This window comes from Equus przewalskii, chromosome 22 (assembly GCF_037783145.1).
Source record: "Equus przewalskii isolate Varuska chromosome 22, EquPr2, whole genome shotgun sequence".
NCBI lineage: Eukaryota > Metazoa > Chordata > Mammalia > Perissodactyla > Equidae > Equus > Equus przewalskii.
Window position 1 is genome coordinate 37,071,881 of NC_091852.1, and position 26,341 is coordinate 37,098,221.

The 26,341-nt window shown below is 41.0% G+C and overlaps 1 protein-coding gene across 5 annotated transcripts in view; it reads right to left on the bottom strand.

The window, feature by feature from the left end:
• Positions 1–910: 910 nt before the first annotated feature.
• SLC24A2 (solute carrier family 24 member 2) overlaps positions 911–26,341 on the bottom strand; it is a 244,912-nt gene continuing 219,481 nt past the window's right edge. For 3 of the 5 annotated variants that reach the window (XM_070589770.1, XM_070589771.1, XM_008525633.2), the window contains 3 exons: positions 20,732–20,821; positions 14,504–14,670; positions 911–10,030 (listed from right to left, as the gene is read on the bottom strand). In XM_070589770.1, the coding sequence (XP_070445871.1) occupies positions 9,781–10,030; positions 14,504–14,670; positions 20,732–20,821 (507 nt within the window). In that variant the 3' untranslated portion in view covers positions 911–9,780. The remainder of the gene's footprint in view (positions 10,031–14,503; positions 14,671–20,731; positions 20,822–26,341) is intronic. The other 2 variants (XM_008525632.2, XM_070589769.1) reach the window with 1 other exon arrangement.

Here is a 26,341-nt window from a genome sequence, read left to right on the forward strand (position 1 = left end):
TTGTGACTCAGCCTCAGTCATCCTGCCAGAGATGGTGGATCTGCTCATTAGTAGGATGATTTTTCAAAGGCTAAGAAGACATTATAGAAATATAGAGATAACGAAGTAAATCAAACTCACGGTATTAATACTTTGATGTGGTTTACAAGTTAGTTTTATAATCATTGGGCTATTTTGTGGATCTTTGTATTTTAAGGTGTTTGAAATAAATCTGGCAGGCTAGATAATCGGATTGCAATTTGAAAAGTGTTTATATTAGACTCATGCTACTAATTTTAAAGGTGTAGTAGACTTTTATTACATTTGTAAATGGTACTTAAATGTTTATGCTAACCCAATTTACTATATTTTATTTGTTTGATTTATAAGATTAATAAGGAGATCCTGTTTTTTGGGTTTGTAAGTCTGTCAGGCTTTTGGAATGTTTAAGGATAAGGTATGTTCAATGTGTAAAATTTAAAAAATGCCTGAGGAAATTTAATTCATAAATTGGGTTAATTATTTAGAATTTAATCTTTTAAACTTAGTTAATTGAGTATAATCAAAGAAAAAAGTGACTGTGAATTCTTATTTTTATATTTAAGTATTCGATTTATAACAAGACTTCGAAATTCAACTTAAAGGCTTAGGGAGCCCTAGGCTTTTGAACTGAGAATTTCGATACAATTAATTAAAATCCAATTGTTAGAGTGGTCCTTCCAGTGCACAAGGTTCCCTCAGACATCCAGAAGCCCAAATGATGTGAGTAAGCACCCAGTGAGCGGTAATTATAATTCATAGTAACTCCCGCTCGTCCTTTTCTTCCTTTGAATCCTTCCAGCGAAACTTCCATGACTGTGTGTCAATTTCCTGACATCCACAGGGTCCTGATTAGCTGAAGGTAACGATTATTCCAAAGATAAAACAATGCTTTTTTTGAGTCAGTAATTTTATTACTATTATTTTCCACACTGAGGAGACTTAGTTACATAAAGTGATATTCTATGAGTTGATTACCAGTAGAAGCACAAAGGTGTGGGAAGTGTAACATGAACAGAGTGAAGAAACGCCCTTGATCAGAGTGAAGTCCATGTGACAGAAACGCATTGTTCCAAACAGCCTATGTACAAATAAATATAGCTTTCAGTCTATGTACAGACATATTCACAGAGAATCAACTGATGCGAAATCTCCATAAATCTCGTCATCCAGTGAAAATTGCTCATAATAAACAAAACACATACAAAATGACAAAAACATTTTGGAAGTGCATCAACTGGATTCTTGTAGGGGTAAAGTTAGGGGTTACAATGCTTCTTTAAAATGGAGGCCAACAAAGGAAGCTCGAGACGACATCAGTCCCTAAGAAGATCCTTTAGAAAAATGGCATTCTGATATTCTTAATGTAACCTGTCCAAAAAACAGTTTATGTGTTCTAGGGCAAATGTCTATGTTGGGGTCAATGTTGCCAGCATTTTCTCTGTTCTGATAATATGCAAAGAACAGAAGTGTAATTTATCTTTCCTTTAGTGCTGACAGTAGCCTCACTGAACTACGAAGGCAGCTTCTGCTCTGCTCCTTTCTGATGGCTCTTTGAGACTGCAAATTGCTTGAAGATGGAAGCTGTTGCTTCTGGAGTTTTCTCAAACTCAAGCAGAAGAAACACCCAGCTAGACGCTGGGCAGAAAAATATGGACTTTGTGTGTAGGGTTCAACAGAGCAATATACCAACAGAGGCTCCTTCCGGATGGAGAGTCTCTGCCCTTTGGAGAAACTCTTCAGATGACACAACAGTCCCCCAGGAACATCGCGGGCACTGGATCCAGGCGCTCTTTAGCGCACATGGCTGTGTAAGGATGAAACTGATGGGGTCGTTCAATTTAGTAAACACATTTATTTTACATCGATAATTTAGGTACCCAGTTATGGTGGATATTTCTAGGCTATTAAGTGCCTTTTAGTCATTCTTTTAGCTTTCATGCAAAGTATATAAAAAGTTGTGATGAAGTGAAACATTAAAGTTTTTAATTATGGGGACATCTGTGTATATATGTGTATAAGTAGTCGAACCTGTGTATTTTAGCAGAAAGGGGAAAAAAAAACCCCAAATGCATTATGAAGTCTGCTCTATGTCCTCCCACGGAAGGTTTATGATTTAGGCATAAAAAATTGTTGATAAACTGTGTATCTCTATTTGCCATTTTTATAAGGGAACTTCTTAGACCCATCCTATATTTATATGAAAACTCAAACCAACCTTAAATTTCCCAGGCATATATTTACTAATTATCCATTCACTCTCCGTATGGGTGAACCTTGCTTTACATCCGAATGGATTCCTGGAAAATAGTAAATCTATAATTTACAAAAGGAAATACTTTCAAGATAGTATCAGAACTTGCTATTTAAAGGAACTGTGTAACAAGCTATTTTGCAAATGAAGAATGCTTTTATGAAATGAATAATTTCTCTGATTTTCTGAGTTTTATTAAAGTACACATCTAAAATTTATCAGTAGATTAGGATTGTCAAGAACAGTAATTGTATGCAATAAAAAATGGAACAGATAAACTCCAATTTACAACAAACAATACAAAACAGGAATGACTCATGGACTGCTTATTGATTGACTATATTCAGAAGCCCTGAATATATGTATTATTGGTATTTTATGGCTTTAATTAAGACAACTGTCTCTTATGAAGTACTATAAAGTGCAATATTAAAAAATTAAAAAACCCAAAAGGTATCCATTGTCCTTCAGTTTTATTCTGATGAGAAGAATTGGAGCTTCGTTTAATTAAATGGCAAGGAATTATCTACCCTTAATTCATGCATGCAATTTCATCCTTAAAATTATTTTATTCAGGGATTCAGACTTCATTCATTCATTCGTTCTTTTTTTTTGGTAACATGATTTAAAAAATTAGTATTCTCTTTTGGTTAGCTGAATGTTTTAGAAAACTCTCAGTTCCAAGGCCTTAATTACTTACGGATCCATTATAAAGGAATATGCAACCCAACATGTGAGAATGAGGAGCAAATTCCCAGCATCTTGGTGAACTGTGGCCCACCTTCCCGGGCCAGGACACCAAACAACACCCTTACAATTCCTATCGAGCCTACCACACAAGAAGTAAATACACTGCAATACTGGGCGATAAGAGGAGGTCCAACCATTTCCCCTATTTCCTATTTAAAGCAAAAATATAAATTCCTTTTGGTAACTCAGTGCAGGTAAGTGCAGGTGCAGAGTTTCTGAATGATCTCCAGTGTGTCTCCCCAATTCTGAGTTCTTCATGAGTGTGGGATTATGATCTTAAAAACGAAGATCACGAGCTTGACCTCACCAGGGCCTCATGATAATGTCGCACCCAGTATTCATCCTTTACACCAGAGGATAAATGCCTGCTAGAGCTTGTTGTATCAACCTACTGGTGCTCTTAAGGTATTTCTGTGAATCTCCTCTCTTGCGGTTGTGAATTCTGTTGACATCTTAGTAGCAATTAGGAAGGATTTTCCCCGAAGAAGTAGTCAATTACACAAAACATAAATTGTTGGGGGCAGGGGTCTAGCATTTGACATGGAGAAAATGTTCATTAGACTTGCCAGCCAAGTGCAAGTAAACCAGGGAGCTTGGTGGTGGTGAGAACCTTGAAGAGGAGAATGGACTGGTCCAACTGGCCTTGAACAATGGAAGTGGGGTTAGAAAGGAGCAGACTGAGACTGAATAAGGCCAAGAGAAGAGTGGCTCATAGCAGGTAAAACACCTATTCAAATGCATTGGGGCAAGCTGAGTGATGTGCTGGCTTCATCCAGATGTCTTGGAAGAAAGATACAGAAGTCATAGGGCACACAAGATTAATGTGAATTAGCAATGAAGTGTGACTTCCTAAAAGCTAAGGGCAACAGAGAGGTGCATAAAAATGGAGCAAAGCCTTAGGTTTGAGGCTATAATTCAGCCCTTATACTTGTGTCATGATTAGTCATGAAGTTGCATAAATTAAGAGCAACACAAAGCATTTTAAAAAGCTTAGTAGGGAAGAACTGTAGAAATTGTTGAGAGGGTTAGAGAAAAAGACTCAGAAATAAAAATCTAAAGATACTTTTGATGAAAATAGATAAAGGGTCACATAGTGGGGATGTCAGGGCTAAATAGTGAGGACGGCCCGGATGCAGGTCTCTTCTGCCAAAAAGAAAAAAATAGGTTAAGTCATCAACTTGAGGGGTTTGGGTTGAGCTGGAGGGAGACTTTTCTCACACTGATGGTTGTTAAAGTTAATAGTTGATGGAACTGGGGCACCAGGAACATCTGTGCCAGGACCCCTCTCCTACAAAACAATCGTCCTTCTGATGACGGGGAGAGGTTAGACACACTCTCTTAACAGAATTAAACCTTTGGCAACATGGCACTCTTTCAGACTTAGGTATTTATCTGTTTTTAAAAAATTCTTTAAGGTTTTCCAGTCTGTCAATCAATCATTTAGTGAAAGTACCTTGGCTTACTGTTCCCTTCAGTCTCCCAGTGTTTGTCCACCAATTTGAACATAGTCGTCTAGCCAGTCACAATTACAGCGTCATTTTTTTTCTCTAAAAACTGGCTGACTTGTGGATTCGTTTGTCCTTTGTAGCTCTCTCTTGCTCTTTTTAAACAAAACTGTCCCCAGTCAGATTAAAGACCACTATGGAATCCACGTGGTTCTGAGCAAGGCTGACCCCCCGTGTGAGAGGAAGGCATGTACAGTGGCAGTGTGCACACGGGGTGTGTGGGGGGTCCGGATGGAAAGCACGTGGTACTTCTATAGCAAACAGGAGTGCACGTGGGATTTCTACAGATGCCTGGTGATGACATGCCACAGCCTGTGTGGTTCCAAAGCTCGCAGTGAAGTGAAAAAAATAGTGATGATGTAATGATAAGTAATGGAGTTTAGTCGTGAGTGTGCCCTTTATTGCTTTTCTTGTTTTCTATATATTTTAAAGAATATGAAGCTGTGAGATTAAAAAAGAAACCCAAAGATACAGAGGCAAGGAGCTAAACTTACATACACAGTGGAGAGGGGCACGTTACCTTTCTTTCCTAAGCAAAGGCCTTCTTGAGAAGGGAAAATATTTTTCTCTGGGACTCAATGCAGACTCTTGTAATTGGTTAAAAAAAAAGCCTGAAATCTGTAATTATTTTAAACGACATAGGGATATATATCAATGTGACACTTGCTTTCTTGGGAATTCTAGTAAAAGTGAATTAACTTCTCCTGTCTTCTCTTTCCTTGTTCTTTACTTCTTTGACCAACTTTTTCTTAATCACAAGCCCTTACCTACTAATTGAAGACAATATTGCTGACAGATGTATAGCACGCAAGGATGTGTCTTTTAAAAATATTCAGCCAGGGGATTATGTTAGCTGTGGCTTAGAAGGAACGAACATTAGCTTCTATAACCAGCTTTCCGGAGACAGCTGATTTTTCCAGAAATCACCCTGAGGACAGTTCCTTTATTTCTTCTGGAACAGAGCTGCCACTTATAAGATGGCCGCTTAATTACTGGAGTAGCAATCTGCCCAGGTGCAAGGAAGCATGGCATCCTCATGTTCTTGGGGAGCGGGGGAGCGGTGTGTGTATTGGTAGATGTAGAGAAGAAAACATATTGAAATTTTCCGAAATGCTTGCATTCAGATGGGTCATCAGGCTCACATCAGATATTCCAACCCAGTAATTTCAGCAGAGCATTTAACAGAAGTCCCATCCTCTCCACCTGTCTATCTGTCCAGCAGCTCTATCTGTGGTCATTTCCTTGGTCAGCTTTCTGTTAGGGTGGCCTGGGAGGAGGGCTTCCCCTTACAGCTCATCTCCCATCTCCCTGTTACAGAGGAGTTTAAGTGCTGTGAGAAATGGTGGGGAGTTTGCCAACTCTCTCCCTGCCTGGGGATGGATGTACATTAGTATCGAATCTCTCATGCACCAGGCAGCTGTGTTTGGCTGTAAGGGCTCCAAACCACCTGATTCATGTTTTCCCTAGAAAGTTTAATGGCTTCTGTCAGGTGACACCTGTTCGAAGCCTTATAAAGCATTTCCCCCGAATATGAAACAGTCCCTGCCTCTTTTTATAATCTTCTGGGCAAGGCTGTAGGATATTCTGCTGCATCTGCCAAATTGACAAACCAGCCTACCCCTTAGTCCGTGCACATGTACTGCGCTTTCCCGATCTGTCGCTGCCTGGCTCAGATCAGATCCTGGGAAGCTGCGGAAACACCACCACATCTCCAGCTCCAGTTCTCTAGGAACTAGTCAGGTCCAGAGGGCAGCCGGACTTAGTGTGGGCGCTCCCCGATGCAATTTAGAAGGTTCTATTTGGGCATTCTTGGTTCGAGCCAAGTTGCTCTCCTGTCCTGAGGCTGCCTAGGGCGACAGGGGAGGCGACAGCAAGCAAGACCTGCTTGGTTTGGTGTGGGTGAATGGAACCATTTGGGTACAGCTTGCTTAGTTTAGATTGAGCAGTAAGAAGCTGGCTCTTGAATTTGCGATATTACTTTACATCCTGCTCCAGGGAAGCAGAGAGAGTATCTGCAGTCTACATTTTTTTCTGTACTTTTCGGTCGTGTATTCTTTGCCTCTGCATCAACATTAGGGATGCGGCTGGTCATTTCCATAAGGCTGAAAATCCATATTCTCGGGGTGGGTGCCTATGTGGGGTGGGTGCATATGTGTATGGTGGTAGGGATATCTGCACAGAACAAAACCACCTTCTCTATGAGTTCAGGAAGGAATGTCCCCTTTGGTTGTTGGTGCGCATGACTTTCCTCTTCCTTCACTACGGTGAACTTGATGTTCCCTGCTTTTGAATCCTGAATGTGACCTGGTCAGAGGGTAATGATGTAAGTGACATTGTGTGTGCATGTGCGGATCTGGTATAAAGATATGTGTTTATACATGTGTATGCAGGCATTCAGGAAATGCATTAGAGATGACCTACTCAAGAAACCATGATGTAGAAAGTTCTTCCTTATAATTATGTTAATAATTTGAATGCTTTTAAAGATCCATTGTTGCCTTCTATACACTTCTCTCTGGCTTTGCGGTAACCCAACACATAACCTCATAGACACATAATGAGGGGAGTGCAAGGGCAAGCAGTGGCAGGGAGAAGGTGCCTGTGGACCAGCCAGCCAGGGAATGCTCTTGTACATCATGCTCAGTGCTCATCACTGAGCAGGGACCTGGGCTCGGAAATATTGTCTTCTCAAATGCAACTGTTCATTTATGACTACAACAGTGCCCATGAAGCGGAGCTCCCGGGCAAGTGAAATGCTCCGTGGCTGCTAGGAGGAGTCTTCACTAAGAGCCGAGAAGGAGGGGGAGGGAGTGAGGAGGCAGGGGGGCATCAGGAGGTGCTGGAACAAGAACAGGGCTGCACTGACCTCCCTCATCCTTTCTGGTTTCACAGAATCTATCTGCAGTTGAGTCAAAGTCACCCATTCAAACAACAAACCAGTCAATAATATATACTCACACAATAACCAACTTTGCTCCCCTTCAGGGAAAAGACCAGAGTTTTTAACAAAGAGTTCACTTAGTCATTCTCTTTCACTCTAAGGAAATAGCACACATTCTTGCCTCTATACAAAATCCTACTCTTGATGAATGAGACGGAGGTTTCTCTCGCGCAACTGAAAACCCGACTTTGCAAAGTTGGAGAGACCTGAAAGCTAGCCTCCGTGTGGCAGCCATCTTGATTTCTTGTTTTTCCCAGGGGTCCTCCATGTAGACATGCTTTTTGCTTGTGGGTGAAGAGCAAGGATGGGCACTGCCTGTTACTGCCATGCTGTGGGGGGTGAGCTGAGGTTGGAAGGAATACTGAGCTTGATCTGGGCTGTCAGGTCTCCCTGCCTCTTTATTCAGTCATGAATCCTGCATCCTGTCTCCTGGTGTTAGGAGGTACATGCTCTCAACAAAATCATTGCAGGCATCTGTGACACAATGGACTGGAGACGAGAACACAGCTGATATAGCTCCCCATGTGTGCTGTGTACCAACTTAGCTGTAGGATGGGCACGAATAATGGGCCATCCTCTATTTGCTTTTAACTGATTCTAAGGAAAGCATGATTTGAGCAAATGAAAAACTACATATGTTTTCATCAATTTTGCCTGTTTTTTCTTTTTTTTGTTCTGCTGGTTTGATTTTCTATTGACATAGACCTGAGATATCATATAAGGTGTCAGACAGAACTTGGGGGAACTGAATAAATGAAATGAAACTATCCTATGAATGCTGAGCAGAATCAGGAAATCAAAACTTGGAGTGACTGGCTTGAAGTCAGTGTAAAACCGAGTGTGGTCTTCAGTGTGCTAGAAGGAGGCCAGAGGGGGTCCTGAGGGCAGGAGAGACATGGATGCCACACGGGCTTTAACCAAATCCTGGTCCTGGCACTGCTAGACAGAGGACCCAGAAACCTTCCTGGGTGCACTGAGCCTGCAAATGTCTTTCCAAACATCTCTAAGCTGCGTCAACCCAAGCAGTATTGATCAGAGCCAGTTTAGTTCTATTGGAGGAGTAATGATTTCTGCAGCCACTGAAGCCCTTTATGACCACACTGGAAGATGCTTTAAAGAATTCCGCCCTTACATTCCTGTCAGGTGGCAAGTCCCACTGGGGGCCTCTGCCTGATGGTATTTCTTATTACATATGCAGGCTCTCCTGGCAGGCATTTTGATTATACATGAGGCCTTAGCATCAAAATACGTCTAAGTGACAATCACAGCTAAACTTGCCCCTCTTCTCTTGATGATAATGGGACATGCACTGGAACAATATAGGTTCAGCTTATATAGTCTTGCTGTCCTAGAAGAGTGCTAATTTGGTTTGCAGTCATATTTTGTACTTGCATGCTAGGGCAATACATAAAAAAAAAATTTCCCCAAACCCAACCCTGGTCACGTCCTCGTGCCCCCAAACCAGTATCCACTCAGTCTGGGTTTTAGTTCTGTCTGTCCCAAGTATCCCTGTGGGTTTGGGTCAGTGCACCCCAGCGGGGGCAGGCAGACAGTCTTCCCTGCTTGGCTTGTGGGAATATTTTGGAGGGCTCAACTCAGGGCTGCTACATTCCCTCTCCACCAAGTCCTCCTTCCTGCACCCTATTTCCCTACAGCATCCATCTTACCAGGCAGGATCCCAGTAAGTCCAAGGCAGGCTGAAGTTCGCAGCAATGATTCTATTAGTTCACCTCTTGCACTTAAGAGGGAAAGCTCAGACTGAAGGTTGATGCCCCTCTTCAAATAGATATTATAAATAGACTAGAACTATCCCTGAAAAGATGCATTTGTATTTTTATATATATATGATTTTATATATATATAATTTTTCTTTCTCTGTGTTTGTATACAGGTATGTATTACTCTATACGTATGGGAGGAGAGGTATGATACAGGAACAGGCGGGGGTGTGTTCATGTGCATCTATTTATAGTATGTATATTTTATATGTATATATAGACCCTCCGTTATTGTTTGCATCATTACAACGAATGTACCTCCGACCAGCGAGGAGTACCTGTCAGTGGTGAATGGAAAGAAGCCCCCAGTGTTCTCTCGGTCTCTTGCATGAAGCTGTTTCAATGGGCAAGGGTGGAAGCAGCCTGTGAAACGACGGCTCAGCGTGAATCCATCCTCCTCAAATCCGCCAAGGAGGGACACTCGAAATGCTCAGGGCTGTGTGCCAGCTGCCTCTTCTGGAGAGGTCAAGGAGCCTAGAACCCAGAGTGGGGAGGGACCATCCATGCTGTTGGTTCAAGATATGGCTTTTCCGGCTAGATGGAGACAGGGCATACAAGAATTCTGTCTTCTAGGAGGACGCTGACCACCAGGAACACGAAGTAGAGGCCGAACATGATGAAACCCAGCACTTTGTTCATCCGCCATTTGCAGAGGGCGATGGAGAGGATGACGAAGAGCAGCATGATGAAGAGGAGGACGATGGCGCAGAAGAGGCCATTGCTGCTGACGGCCACTGGTTGGAATCTGTGAATGATGGTGTACAGGAGCCAGGGCAGCGGGAGCCTGGGAGGGAGAGGAGCGGGGGGAGACCGGGCAGTCAGACGAGTGGAAGAAGGCGTACAATGAAACAGTAGGTTGACATGCTTGAAATCTATCATCTGAAAAGGGCGCCCTGTTAGGTTCACTATGACGCGGGCACAGCTGGCCCAGGCAATCCCATAAGGAAGTCAGGCGAGCTCTGAAACTCCGTATCTATTTCCTGACCGAATTACGGAGAGCAGAGAGAATTTGTTCTACGATTAAGACCAAAGATGTGACTGCGAGGTGTTTCCTGAATTTGATTTGAACTAATTTTTTGTTTTCTTCCTAGTTGAGATTAAAATGTTGCTCTCAGTTGTAAAGAGGTGAATTGGAGGATTTGTTTAGGGTGAGAGAAGACAAATGGAGAAAAGGTATATAAATCAGCTGTGAAAATGGCAAAAATAATTTTAAAATGGAGATGGAGAATAGTAGTGACTCAATTAACAATCTGAAAGCAGGTGAGAATAAATGATGTCGGTGGGGGCCACGATACACTGTAGCTTTCCGAAGGTTATTTTGGAAAAGCTGAGTTTACCTTTTGACTAAAAAATGACCTTTCTGAAAGATTTGAGGAAGACAGTATCTAACATTTGTGATGTAATTTTAAAAAACTTTACTATGTAGTATGATACCTGTTCTCTCCCTTTGCATTTGACTTTTAAAACCTGATAACATCTTGTATTTTCTAGCTAGACTGGCAACTCTGAAAGACATCACAAAAGCTAACTGCCAGGTGTACCACGAGAGTGGGTTAGGACCCTGTGGGAGATGAACATGCCAAAAAACGCATGACTCCGTGGTGTGTGCGTCTCTAAGTGCCCAGTGAGCCTTGTGATGGAATGCTGGCTAGGGAAACACGGACCCAGACACCCAGCCGGCTGAGCGTGCTGTAGAGCAAATGGCTAAGGAGGCTCAGTTTTTGCCTAGCGTCAGGGATATGGAAGAAGTGGCGCCCTTTTGAAACACAGAGTTCTCTAAAAGAAAAGCAAATAGCTTGAGAGAAATAATGATATGAAAGGGGCAATGAGTTTATGCATCCGTCTGTTCTGCTGGAGAGAGTGCAGGTGAAGACAGAGGCCGCACGTTATGCATCTTTGAATTCCCAGGTGCTGGCACATGCAGGCTTCCATCTGTGAGCTTACGTTAACATGGGCCAAGCTGAAATGATTGATGTGACTGCCTCCTGGAGATGAGTACGGGTGCTTTGCCCACTAGAGTCTGGCTTGGAGGTGCTTACTTCAGGGGACATGTCGGGAGGAGAGGGGGGCGTGGTCCACAAGGGCAGCTTAGGGAGCAAGGTGCAATTCCAGCTCTGGGCAGGAGGGGGCAGCCCTGGCATCCTGCGATCAGCGATGGGAAGTCAGAAAAGGGGAGGGCAGTGCCGCAGAGTGGTGATGATAACAAATGGAAACCTCCGCTGGAGACGTGGCCTGGGGAACTCTTCTTCCACACTTCCCATCTCTTAGGAAGAAAAAGACCCCAAACCACAGTGCTCTTATTAAGCTAGAACACACACACACACACACACACACACACACCCAATTCTGGCGAAGTTGTGGTCGACAGCACTACAAATAGGTAAGTACCCTTTGGGGGAAAAATGACACTTTTCATACCTTTTGACCTATCGATTCTATTGTCAGGAATCAAGCAGAAGGAATAATTTGAAATGCAGATATAACTTTATTAAAAAAATGATCACCTCAGTGTTATTTTGAATAGCGAAAAACTGGGGATACCTTAATCTGTAACAATACACAAATAGTTAAATATTGACTTATTTTAAGTCGATGTCATGTTATGTAGCTATTAAAAATCATATGCTTATAATGATACAAGCAAATACTCGATATAATTGTATGTTTAAAAGGAAGGATACACATAAAAATAGCAGTATAATTTCAATAATGCAAAATATATATGAATTAAAGAAGGGTGGTGGATTATCAGTGATTTTTATTTATGCTTATATGTGTTTTCCAAATCCTTTACCATATGTATTAATCTTATAAGCAAAAATGAATGCCGGGAAGACTATGAAGAAACTTGTACACTCAATATATTGCCAATGACTTTGTAAATTGGCATAAACCTTGGGAAAGATCTTTTGGAAAAATATATATCAATAGCCATTGAAATGCTCATAATCTTTAATTCCTTATTATTTCTTGAAGGAATTTATCTTAATAAACATAATTAAAAGAGGAGGTTTTTCTGTATAAAGGTGTTCATTGAAACACCCATAATAGCAGAAAATCAGAAAAAATAAAAGTTCTGACTAAAGGATAATGGTTAAATTGAAAAGCAACAAGATGGAATATTTTTCTTTTTAATTTATTTTTTTTATTTTTTCCCTTTTTCTCCCCAAAGCCCCCCGGTACATAGCTGTATATTCTTTGTTGTGGGTCCTTCTAGTTGTGGCATGTGGGACGCTGCCTCAGCGTGGTCTGATGAGCAGTGCCATATCCACGCCCAGGATTCGAACCAACAAAACACTGGACCGCCTGCAGCGGAGCGCGCGAACTAAACCACTCGGCCACGGGGCCAGCCCCAACAAGATGGAATATTTTGAAGCCATAAAATGTTAATTATGAGAGCTATGAAGAAACTTAGAAAAATGGCTGATTGACTAATTTACTAATAGATACCTTCTCTGTGACAAGCATAAATGGCTATAAAATGAAAAAATAAAAGCCCTCCACGAGGACAAAACTAAACATTCACTAAGAAAAGTTTGTGAAATATTTGGAAAAGAACACACAGAAGTTAAAAGCTGGTTTTGGGTAGTGGGATTGGGGTGATTTTTCTTTAAACTTTCACTTAAGTTGTTGCTCTATAGACAATTTTAAAAAACAACGATCAAAAACCATCTTGCAATTCCCTAGAATGTTTAGTTTTCAAAAACATGACAACTATATCTCACAGAACACTTGTAATTTTCCCCAATTTGTGGATTTTCTCTCTTTATACTACAGAACATTTTGTTTTCCTTTTTACAAGAGATTGACCAAGAAGACTACTTTAAATGTGTAGGCAGTGGAACTGAGAAAGACTGATTATTCTAGGGACAAATTTCCTTGAAAATATACACTTTTTAAGTCATTCATTCATTCATTCATTCTACAAGCATTTGTAAAGTCACTACCATGCATTAGGCAATGTATTAGGCCTCGGGGAGTTCTTGCTCTTGGGGAGTTCACAGTCTAGCGGGCAGACTGATGGACGTGACCATGACAAGAGTCGAATGTGCAGAGAGTACACAGGAGCACGAGCCCCCAGGTCAGGACCCAGGGAATCAGAGGAGCTAGGATTTGAGTTGACTTTGGAAGAATAAGACAGACAAGCAGGGAGGGCTGTGAGTGAGAGAGGTCTGCCAAGGAGGGAAATATGGTGGGAGAGGGCACCTTGGGATTCAAAGGTGGTTCAGACAGTGGAAGCTCAGAGCAGGGTTTTATGCAGAGGTCGTGCTGCTGTTGAGAGCATAGACTGTTCAAATCGCAGCATCTCCTTTACTAGTTTTGTGAACTCTGTGCCCTTCAGAACACATATCTCATGGGATTGTTGCGTAGTTTAAATGGATAAGAATGTATGTACATGGTAGACACTGAATGAAAAAAATATAGGTAACAAAAAGGTATAAGAGAGAACAATATTCAAGATTTCTCATGAACATGAGAAAGTAGATCCATTTTAGTGAGTTTCCAAATTCAAGTGTCAAGAGCCCAGTTCTTCTGGGAACATGGTAACATCCCACGTCTTTCTGTCTCGGGGGGCTGCCATTCAGGGTTATTGATCAGACTACTTTTACTTTTGACAAGTTAAATGGTAGCGATAACAGCATCCCTCCTCAACCTGATCCACTTTAGAGATTATTCATATTGAGAACAGCAGTTTGCACAACCGTAAGAACAGATCTTATCTTCCGACTTTCCAAAAACCTAGACTGTCTTCACCAGCACAGATAAACAAATGATAATGCCAAATCTGCCAGCATTTTCCAAGGAAAGAGATGGGATATTTTCACTGGACCTATGTTTGTCGCTGTCTGTTTTACAATCCAAATCTCACTGGAGGCTAATGGGGACTTTAATTAGAATTAGAATATGGAAAAAAATATAGTGAAGCTACTGGAGCATCTCCATCACACCTGAACATTGAATAATCATAACTTGTAGCCAATGCCATTATATAAGTGAAATTCTCTTAAAGTACTTCCTACAACGTCCCCTCTGGATCCAGGTATGTGTTTTTGCCTGTCTAGGGATAACTTACTTCATTAAGTTCTCTGAAAATGAAAAATGGGGTTGGTGAAACTGAATAGTACTCCCAGTCTTTATTTTCTATTGGTATGGGTTAGCTTTGGGCTCAGAGACCCTGGTCTTGTCTTCACAGTGTCTAAGAAGACATAGACAGTAATGAGTTGGTGTGCCCCTTTATAGAACCATCTCTACTCACCCTACGGTGATGTCAAAAATGTTGCTTCCAACAGAGCTGGACACGGCCATGTCCCCGAGCCCCTTCCGGGCCACTATGACACTGGTGATAAGATCAGGGATGGAGGTCCCAGCAGCCAAGATGGTCAGACCCATGATCTCTTCACTGATGCCAATTGTCTCACCAACCTAAAAGTGATGACAGGGATAAACATGTGAGTGTTTGAAGTCACAAAACCACAAACGTTTCAACGTAGCTCTCTTTAATGAGTTACTATGTGTGCTGTGCTGAGGCTGACATGATAAACAGGGATAAACCATAATCATTGCCATCGAGGAGTTCATACTTTGATGATACTCAGACTCAAGAGATCAGGAATGCTCACATGAGGATTAAACAGATAATTAAAAAAAAACGTGCTACAGAGGGCTTGAGTGCAGTCTCTGTTTGGTGTTTACTAAGACTGAATAAGGGAAGCAGAAGATGAGAGTTATAAAAGCCAACTGGTCATTGGCTCCAGGGGCCAGTGCCTGACAATGGTACCAAATCCTGTGGCAGATTTGCCCTTGAATTAACAGTCAAAGGTTAAGGACTGACACCCAGTGTCCCCATTTTTTCTTGACATCTCCTAGTGTCTGTAACCCACTGAAACACTTTTAAGACTCTCCCAATTCCACAGGAAACTTGTTTTTGGGTGTTTTGGTTTAGTGCTACAGGACTGTGAGTCAGCAAGGCAGCCATGAGGAAGCAACAGTGAGGGAATCAGAGGTCCAAGGTCCGGCTCTGCCATTTATTAAGTACTTGACCTATTGCTAACTGAACTGATTATACAACGTCTTCAATCCTTGCTTTCTTATCCTTAACGTGAGAATGATAATACCTACTTTATAAGGTGGTTGTGAGGACTAAATTATAATTTGTGGAAAAGCCCCTCAAAAATAGTACATCATTATGGAAAAGTGATGGGGGGCAGTTATTATATTTTCTTTTTGGTCTTTGCCTTTTAAGACTGATGAATTATATTTTGGACAGTTGGTCTAGCCTCAGATGGAAGCTCCTGCATTCTCTTGGGCAACTTTTTTGTCTCCTTGGGATTTTAAAAAGCTTTATGTATTTTCTGGAGTTGGCGAACTGCAATTCTGAAAACCTTTAAGATAATGCTTTCAATTTGGTTTCTAACAGCCTACCTGGTGACATCATCATTTTTTGAAAAAATTTAAAGGGTCAAAGTAGCATGTCAGAATAAAGGTTTTTAGGGAATAGAAAAACTCATTTCTAAATCCCCTTTTTTGATTTATAAGTAAAAGCTTGGTTCCCACTAGCTTAAAAGCATAGCTGGGAGCTATTTTTATTTTGATGGTCATGGCTGCTCTAGAGCCTGGCAAGCTGAGCTAGTTTACTCCGTCCTTGTGGCACGTGCATTCACTGCTCCTCATCACAAAGTAAGATGCATGTGAGCAGGATCATCACCTTAATGACTATGGTCTCCCTAGTATAGAGAACACAGCCTGGGATATCATAGGCTCTCGATACTATTTGCTGAATCAATCAATCTGCATAGTTAGGTGATTTTACTAGCATGTTTTTGCTGATTCTCCTTGATGAAATAGCATCCTTGATGACTTATTTTTTTGGTTAGATTTGGAGTGAAACATTTTCAAAGACTGTGAAGATGCTAACTAAATGTCTGTCACCCTCAATAAGGTCCAATCTATGTAATACATTCTCAATAATTTAATTCTTAGGGGGAGTTCTAAAGCATTGACTATTTCGAAAACCATTTATATTTGGAGTTTGAATGACATATAGACAGAAAAATGCAGAAATTGAAGAGGGGCAGGATTGCGGTGTGGTTAAGAGTGTTGGCTTGGGATACAGAGAGCCCTGGTGCAAAGCCTAGCCTGCCACTCCTAGTGCATGGTAGCCAACTTCCCTGAGTCTTGGTTTTTCTCATCTGTAGAACGGGGATAATAATATCCACCCTCAGAGTTGTTGCGATGATGATGTGTGACGATGCATATAAAGCAAATAGCACAGTGTCAGGCATAAAATAAATGTTCACTAACCATACAGCTCTGATAACTCAGACATTAATCCTTTCCCTCTCCAACCTATCAGAGTGCCACCCTCAGGGCTCCGGCAATGGGGACAGAAGCTGGTTTAGTAGGGTCAGTCCACAATGTGGGAAATCACGGGAATAATGAAGAATTTTCATTGTACATCAAACCGCTGATGAACGTGTGTGGCTCTAGAAACACTTGCACTGAACGAGAACTAGTCTCATAAGCTCATTTTGAGTGCATTTCACTGAGGGTGACTTTTGGTGAGTCAGAGGCAAGATGACGGGTGCATGGCTGGGCCAGTGCTCTGACCAAATTGAGGAGCATCAGAGCAGTTTAGAGCTAGAAAGGACGTCAGCAGTCTTTTAGGGGGAATTCCCTTGTTTTCTAAAAGATGTAAATGATGGGGCCACTCAGGATCCAGCTCCAGTGCTGCGGCTGCTGTTCCACGATGCATTTCCTTGCTTTGGTCTAAGCAGGAACTGCAAAAATGCCGTATTGACTAAATGAGACACAACTTGTATCAGACTCTTAGAATTAAGTTCTCATATTAGATGCAGGACAGATTTTAATCATAGGTTTTCATCACCCAAGAAATTTACTAAGATAAAGATTCATGATACAAAAACAATAAAAAAATAACAAAAACTAGGGGAAATATGCATAAAGCATTTTATGTGAAGGTGTTTATTTTTGGCCAAACAATAGCTAAATAATTGTATCAAATAGCATTTATTATTGGGAAAACTGTGCACAACAAGATAGTAGAGCACTAAACGGTGCACCTGTTATCTTTACAGCTTTTATTGTTCAAAAGTACAAATAACAGAACTAGAGCTGGGCTTCTTAGAACAGAGCCTGCTATTTTGATCAGCTGTCTGGATGTTTTGAGAGAAAACCATTTCTATAGGAGAGAAGAAAGAGAGATTTATCATCCATTATTGGAAAGTAAGGCTTCTCTTTATGCACTTTATATTTCTGGGCCTTTTTGTAATTATTATTATTCCCGGCATTGTGTTTGTATTTTCCGCAAGGGAATGAAAAGGAAACAAGATTGTGGAATTAAGATAATCAATAAAAAGGAAAGAAAAAGATGGAAGACTGTAGTATGATGTTTTCTAGGATGGCTAAAGAGAACCATCTAGAAAACAAAATATCCCAGCAAGTGAAAAAAACCTGCCACCTTTTTTTCTGTATCAGTACTTGAAAGAATAAAAATAATTATTAGGAAGAGTCTTTATATGTTATAAATGGCAAACAGTCCTTTTAGCCCGGAAATCTGGAGGCTGAGAAGCGGCCCGCCTTCTACAATGATTTCTGTCAGGTGCTGGTGGCAAATGTGTCTCAATGCATGTGGAAAATAGTGACTTTGAGGCAAACAGAACTTCTTCAAGGGGTCAACAATTTTTGGAAATATCCAGGAAGAGAAATCTGAAGTCAAACGTCAGTAAAATAACTATAATAGGAATGATATGAAGTAACTTGTATGAATAATGCTGGTTGTATTAGCTGGCATTTCCAGTGGATTTTTTTAGTGATGCCATATATTCTTTCTTTTTTTAAATTAAGGTGTAATTTACATACAGTAAAGTATAATTTTACATTAAGTAAAATTCATCTTTCCAAAAGTGTATAGTTCTGCGAGTTCTGATAAACGTAATCAGTCCTGTTTCTCCACACCCTCATCAACACGTGTGTGTTTTCATTATAGCCGTCCTCATGGATGTGAAGTGGTATCTCATGTTTATTTTTATTTATTTATTATTATTTTTAAAGATTTTATTTTTCCTTTTTCTCCCAAAGCCCCCTGGTACATAATTGTGTATTTTTAGTTGTGGGTCCTTCTAGTTGTGGCATGTGGGATGCCGCCTCAACATGGCTTGATGAGCGGTGCCATGTCCATGCCCAGGATCCAAACCCGCGAAACCCTGGGCCGCTAAAGCAGAGCACGAGAACTTAACCACTCGGCCACAAGGCAGGTCCCTCTTGTTTATTTTAAAACAATTTTATTGAGATATAATTCACATACCACAAAATTCACCCATTTAAAGTATTAATTCAATGGCTTTTAGTGTATTTACAGAGTTGTGCAACCATCACTATAATTTAAATTGAACTTTTTCATCATCCTAAGACGAAACTCCATCCCCATTAGCAGTCACTCCCCATTTCTCTCCAAACTCCCCAATCCTAAGGAACCATTACCTACGTTCTGTATCTATAGATTTGCCTATTTTTCACATTTCATATCAGTACCTCGTTTCTTTTTATTGTGGAATAATATTTCATTGTGTGGATATACCACATTTTGTTTATCCACTCATCAGTTGATGGACATTTGAGTTGTTTCTACTTTTTGGCAATTATGAATAGCGCTGTGTGAGCATTTGTGTATACATTTTTTCGTAGATGTTTTAATTTCTCTTAAGTATATAGGTAGTGGAATCACTGGATCATGTGATAACTCTATGCTTAACATTTTGTGGATCTGCCAAACTGTTTTCCAAAGTGGCTGCTTTATTTTACATTCTTACCGGCAATAGATAAGGGTTCCAAATCCTGCACATCCTCTCCAGCACGTGCTATTGTCTGTCTTTTTGATTATATCCATCCTAGTGAGTGTGAAGTGGTATCTCATTGTGGTTTTGATTTGAACTTATCTGATGAATAATGATGTTGAACATCTTTTCTGGTGCTTATTAGCCATTTGCATGTTTTCTTTGGTGAAGCATCTATTCAAATCTGTTGTCCATCTTAAACAATAAGATGCTTGTAGATGCTTGCTTTCTCTTATAGAGCTTTAAGGACTTTTTATATACCCTGGATACAAGTACTCTATCAGATATAGATGACTTGCAAATATTTTCTCTCAGTCTGTGGTTTATCTTTTCATTTTTTTAATGGTGTTTTGAAGAGCAAAAGTTTTAATTTTGATGAAGTCTAATTAATTTTTTTCTTTTATGGATCATGCTTTGCTGTTATATCATAGAACTCTTTGCCTAATCCATGGTCATGTAGATTTTTTATGTTTTCTTCTAGACATTTGATAGTTTTAGCTCTTCCACTTAGAACTATGATCCACTTTGAGTTAATTTTTGAGTACGCTGTGAGGTAAAGGTCTAAGTTCATTTATTTTGGCATACAGAAATCTAATTATTCCAGCAACACTTTTTGAGACATCTACTCACATAAGTTTTTGGCGTGTATTTCCTTATTTAAAATCGTTATATTTTATTTATGTTAAGAAGTGTAATAATTTTAAGACTATATTAAACAAAGGATATGAGTGGGCAGTTTGGAATTTATGTAGTTTATAATAGAGATTAAAAGCATGAATTTTGGAGTTGCAGAGTTCTGGGTTAGAATCTCAGCTCTGCTGTTTATTACTTAGATGATCTTAGACAATTTTCTTTTTTCTTTCTTTTTTTTAAATTGAGGTATAATGGGCAATTTTCTTATTAGCTCTGAGCTTAGCTCCTTTATCTGTGAACTGTGGACAGCAACAGTCCCTCCCTCATTGGATTTGTTCCTATGTGCAGGATTATTGTCAAGATTACAAGCACAAAGGGATGTGAATTGCCTGGCACGTGGTACACATTCAACCAATAACGGTTACCACTATTCTCTTTGAGAACGTAAAATCTTTGCACCTCATTCTTTCATTCATGTGTTACAACAACCAATTCCTGAGAGTTTATTCTTGTGATGGGCATTATGATCGATATTAAGTTAAATGTGGTACAAGTGAAATATATCATCATTTCTATAAACTGTTGCTCAAGGAAGAGACCATTTGTCTCCAGGTGTTTTCCTAAGTCCCATTTGAAAGGCTGGTGAGAACATGAGGTGAGTGGCTGCCCAAGAGAAAGAAAATGCCATGGAGGCAGGCAGAACCTTGACATTCCTCCCAGGCCCGGGTTGGCCTGGTTTCTGGCTGTAGAGGGCAAGAAGCAGTGCTTGCCTTCCTCCACAGGGCTGTTCGGGGCTATGCCCATCTGATTCCATGCTACAAGGAAAGGCCAGGAGACAAGGGAAAGTTAGGTGGAGTAAATTCCGTTAGTGCTGGTATACGTAACTTGTCTTGTCAGCCGCAATACTGTTGTGATAGTTTCAGAAAGCAAACGCATTGATTAGCTGCTCGGCAACCATGAGAAAAACCAGGCAGATGGTGTCACTTTCAAGATCTTACCTGGTGTGCCCACCAGACCATCAAGTAAGAGAATACTGCAATCCAGGTGATGGAGCCGAAGAATGTGATGGGAAAAAACTTCCTTGATGACTGAAAGAGAACCAGGAAGAGGCCAGAGTGTCAGTGATATCAACAGAGGTGGACCTGATAGCCCAAAGCTGAAGCCACCAGTGTGGCTACTCCTCCCACGCTGCCTGTGACCGTGGTAGGATTAGCAATCAAAAGGCCTTACCCGCCCCTGGTCAAGCTGGGACAGGAAGATTTTCTCTTGGGAACATGAAAGTGGTTGGGAGTCAAATCATCGTAAAGGTAGTTCCTGAGATGTAAGTCACTTGAAGAGAACTGTCTGTTCCTGCTGCTGGCTGTTCAGATGCCCTCTGCCCCTGCCCTTTTGAAGGCCTGGTTTCTCAGCCTTCAAACCCGTAAGCACTCCATATCCTCCCTCCCTCTCTTGCTCTCTTTTCTTCCTTCTGCTCAAGTTCATCAGAATCAGTTTCTGTTGCTTCAAGCCATGTATCCTAATACTCCATATGCCAGAAAACCTGTGGTATTAATTACATTTAACAAGAAACAGGAAGGACCAATAGTTTCAAAAATAGATTGGTTCACCTTAAAGTCCCATGAGTTATCAGGAAAAGCCGCATAGAAGAAGCCATCGCCATGGTTTCTATAGATCCCTGATGATGGCCAGTCCATGAACTCCATGTTAATTGGAGTAACGCAGGCAGAGATGCCCCATCTCGCTGCTCTCCACTGGGGTGGCAGTGTAGATGCTCCTGGAAATGTTTTCTCTCTTGTTCTCCACCCTTAACTATACTATGTCCAATTCTGCCTCTAGCGCTGGATTTTGCGCAACTGCAGGCTTACAATGTGAGCACTTTTAAAGTTTCCTTTGAATATCAGTCAGAATTAGATGTTCAAAATACAGTGCTTCTTACCTGACCCCACTTCAGGGAAATGAAGGCTTGCACTGGACTGTAGTGGTGTTCTGTTGATGCCTTTTTTGCAAAATCGGGATCCTTTAAAACATGCTCAGATAGCAGAATGTTCTCAGAGAGCCTCTCACCTATTATTGCCAAACACTTTTTATTTCTAAGCTTTCCACTTTGAGAAACAATCTCATGTTTTGCTTTGATAATGCCATCCAATTTCGTCCAGAGAAATGAATCCTGGAGTTGATTTGGAGGAAAACTATCTCAATTGTCTGAAGGGCTGACCTTGGGCAGTCACCTAGAACACTTCTCGCTGTGGCTTTTGAGAGCTTCATTAAAAGGAAAAGATAAACTTGTACACAGTAATCTTTTGAATATCTATAATGATGAACACAGTCTCTATCGCTCCCAACCAGGCTTATGGTCTCTTTGCTAATTTCAAGTTTTCAATATATGTTTTCATTATCATTCTCATAGTTCTGTTAAATTTCACAATAACCATTTTCTTTTAATGATTGCTGCTTTTTTGGGGCCATTTGTTAGCTGGGGTTAGCAGTGGAAGACCACTGGGCTTAATTAAACTGGGGGAGGCAGCAGGCTGTAGTGAGCAGCCATAATCTTATTCTCAAATGCTTCCTCCCACCCCTTCCCTTTCTTAGAAGGAAAATATTTTGGCCAAAGACTCAGACCCCTTCTGGGGACCTGAGCACTTTAGTGGGTTATGGAAAAAAAAACTAATCAATTTTTCAAAGTGGAGATTGAGACATTCACTTCTGAAAGCAAATTCCTTTAAAGCTAGACGTTCAGCTGGATTCTGGAGACTAGATTCCCTGAGCCGTGGAATGGCCAGTGCTGAGAATCAAGTTTTCCCAGGCAAGGCATTTTGCTGAGTGGAATCCCCATTCTTTTCCTCTGGTCACAAGTTACTGCTTCAGGATCCTAAGAGAGATGAGGGTTTCATCTCCTATGGCCATGCTCTGTCACAGGGAACGGAAGGGCACCTCTTGTCGTATGGGGCCACATGTGACTGAGCAGCAACCAGTCTGTTAGACTGATTCTGAGCATCCTGTGAGGGGAATGGAGTGATGTCTCCCTACTTTACAGAATGGCACATATGCTGGATATCCTGGGAGAGTCCTCATTTCATAGATTGCTCACTTTCCAGGTTAGCTCATTTACTAAGTATGTAATTATTATTTTATTTTTTGTACCTTTGCAGGTCCATTCATTGATATAATGTCACAAGTCAGAATCAAGTCATTTGAACATATTTCTCGTCTGAAAAATATCATCCCTGAACCACAGAACACTCCCAGTCAAAAGGTAGAAAGCAAGGAATTAGACAAAGGATTTAAAGGAACTAAGTTCCAATCAACACATTAGTAAAGACCATTCTAATTCAAAATTTGAGGCTCATGAGTCGTAATCAAGAGAAATTAATCAATTAGAATCTTAATTGAGTCTCAGTCAATTAGAAATTAGTGGACATCTAAATGTACCTAATGGTGTATTAGGGGCTCAATGAGAGAAAAGGTTAAAAATAATTTCTTCTTGTGAATTTTCAGGTCTTCATCATAAACTAAGGGTAGGTAAAGACTGGGCACCTACTCTGTACCCAGAGGACAGAGATGTTGAACTAGAGATGAAATTCACATCTAGGTCTGCCTAACTATGCAGCATGTGTTCCTAATATCTAGGATATAATGACTGTTTCCTAAAGAAAAACAGGGCCAATAATGCTCAAAATATACCCAGCTATAGACACAATGATCATCATCATCATCATATTAGCCTGTGCTCTGAATGTCAAAAAATGTAAAGAACATCAGGGAAATATAGACTAGCATGTATGGCCATCTGCCTCACCCAACCTACCATGTTGTTTCTGCTTTGGAAGCATCAACTCTTCATCTGTCAGCAGTTTGGTTAAGTGTTCCCCAACTCTCAAACTACCTCACCATTTTCGATCTCACAGCCCAGGTAATTCCTTCTTCTTTCATTTTTTCTGGACTGTTCCCCTTATTTGGACTCTATGGTCTCATTCCAGACATCACTATCCAGCAGCATCGGTACAGTTATTTAGTTACCAGTCTCATTGGAAGGAAGGAAATAGCCCTTGAAGCCAAGGTCTGACATGTTGCTTTATGGTTAGCAACGGTGGCACATCCCAACATCTGCTGGGATGGGCCTCATACTAATTAGCAAAAAACAAATTGGGTCCACGTGCCGGCCATTTTGTTCCCAATGTAACGGTTTACTTGTATAATTGACAGCTAATGTTCTCATTAGAAGCTTTTAGTACATCAGAGTGATATTTTCTGGGCTTGAAAAATGTTGCTGGACGTTAGCTGGTTGCACAAATTGGCCATATCCTTACTGATTTAAATCCAAAAAATACTCACTGAGCGCCCACTCTTTGCAAGGCTCTGGGGCATACACATTTAATAAAGGTCCCCCAAACAATCCTATTTAAAGATGAAAAGGGTTGTCTCTGGATTAACATGATCGGTATTGAAATCCCTGCTCACCAATGACCAATGTGTGATGTGAGAAATTATCTACTCTCTTGAAGCCTCAGTTTCTTCATCTGTAAAATGGGGAGAATAACAATATATAGTTGTTCTGAGGATTTCATGCACATAAAGTATCTAGTAGAGTGCCTGGCACATCCTAGGTGCTCCGATAATAATGGGAGTTGTTATTAGACAATACGATTCTCATTTTCATTTTTTTTTGTTTTTGAGGAAGATTAGCCCTGAGCTAACTACTGCCAATCCTCCTCTTTTTGCTGAGGAAGACTGGCCCTGAGCTAACATCCAAGCCCATCTTCCTCCACTTAATATATGGGACACCTACCACAGCATGGCTTTTTGACAAGCAGTGCCATGTCCGCACCCGGGATCCGAACCTGTGAACCCTGGGCCGCAGAGAAGGGGAACATGTGAACTTAACCGCTGCGCCACTGGGCCTGCCGTCATTTTGATTTTTTTAAGAGATGAGGAAACTGAAACTCAGGGAGGTGAATGACTTTGGAGACCTAACCTAGAGTCTTGGGCTTGCCTCTTACTACCTGGGCGTGCTTGGACAAGTCGCTAAACCTCTCTGAGTTGCAATCACTTCCTCCTTGCTAGAAGTGTGCTTGGTACATAGTAGACACAATAAATACTTGGTGAAGGAATCAGTGCATGACATAAATTGCGAAAACCTTGCTGAGTTCTCAGGGACCTTCCTAGCTCTAATGGGGCACATTCTGATATCTCATTAGATGTAATCCTGTTTTGTAAGAACACTCATCCTAGGCCATGAGAGAAAATAACTTTTTGGATCTTTATTTCCTTGATTATTTTCAATTTTCATCAAAGACATGTTCCTCATTAAGGTTTACATTTTAGTTCTTTTACTTTTAAAACAAAGCCATTAATTTAAGAAAACTATAAAAGTGAAGCCCACATTAATTATCTGAGCTGGAAGTATGCATCATCCAACAAACACTGTCATATAATTTGCATATAAATGAGGTGGAAATAAAAGCAAGTGGGAGTACTATTTACTCCGAAACTAGATGTATACCTTTTTAAAAATCATGTTTTTCTTGTAATTATTGTCAAGGTTTGGGAGGTTGATCTCCACGGGTAATTCAAAAACTATTGATGAGGCAGGGCTGCCACCGGGCCCTAAGGAGTAGCAACTGTCTATTAATTAATAATTTTTCCTCTCTCTCGCCTCTCCCTGGATATCTTTTCAAGAGGCCCTTGTGATAGTACATGACTGGGGTAGACTGCAAAAGTGGCCAGAACACTGCAATTCCTCCCATTGAGGGGTGAGGTCTATTTCTCCACCCTTTGAATCTGGGCTGGCCTTCTAACTTGCTTTGACCAATAGAATGTGGTGGAAGATTGCAAACCAGATCCCCGTAGGGCTTTGTGGCTTCCATTCTTGCTGCTCTTGGAGCTTGGCCCTCGTGTGACTAAGCTCAGGCTAGCCTGCTCATGGATAAGAGACCGTGTGGAGCAGAGACAAGCTGTTCCAGCTGAGATGCCCCCATGCCAACAGGTCCCCAGCCATATAGGTGAGCAGCAGAACTGTCCAGCTGAGCCCAGCCCAAATGGCCAATTCATAGAATTATGGGCTGAAAAAATGCTTGTTGTTTCAAGCCACTAAGTTTTGGGGTGTTGCGTTACACAGCAAAAGATAACCAATACAAGATCAAACCTAATAAAATTCTTCTGTGCTCACACGATCAAGAAGCCACTTACTGGCTTTTGTATCAACCGACACGGTTTCTTTCATTTGGCATTTCATATATGCAAAGGACAACCATATAATTCATCCTCCAAACCAGTAAGCTTTGAGAATAAACTGGGCCTATCCTGGGCAAACTTGGATGTATGGCCAACTTAAATTTGCAATACCGTATTGAAGGTTATCTCTTTATGCTTTCCTTAATCACAGAGTGTCATGGCTGGCAAGGAGTCTATCGATCTTCCAACCCTGTATTTCAGAGAGGAGGAAAAATGAGGTCCAGAGTTGAGAAGTGACTTTCCCAAAGTTGCAGACCTCCTGAGTTGTGTGGGAAAAACCACTGCAGTGAACGTGGTCTAAAGAAAATGCTCTGGAGTCAGGAGGCTTGGGTTCGAGTCTGGCTCCTTTCACTAATTCAGCTGTGCCATCTTGCTCT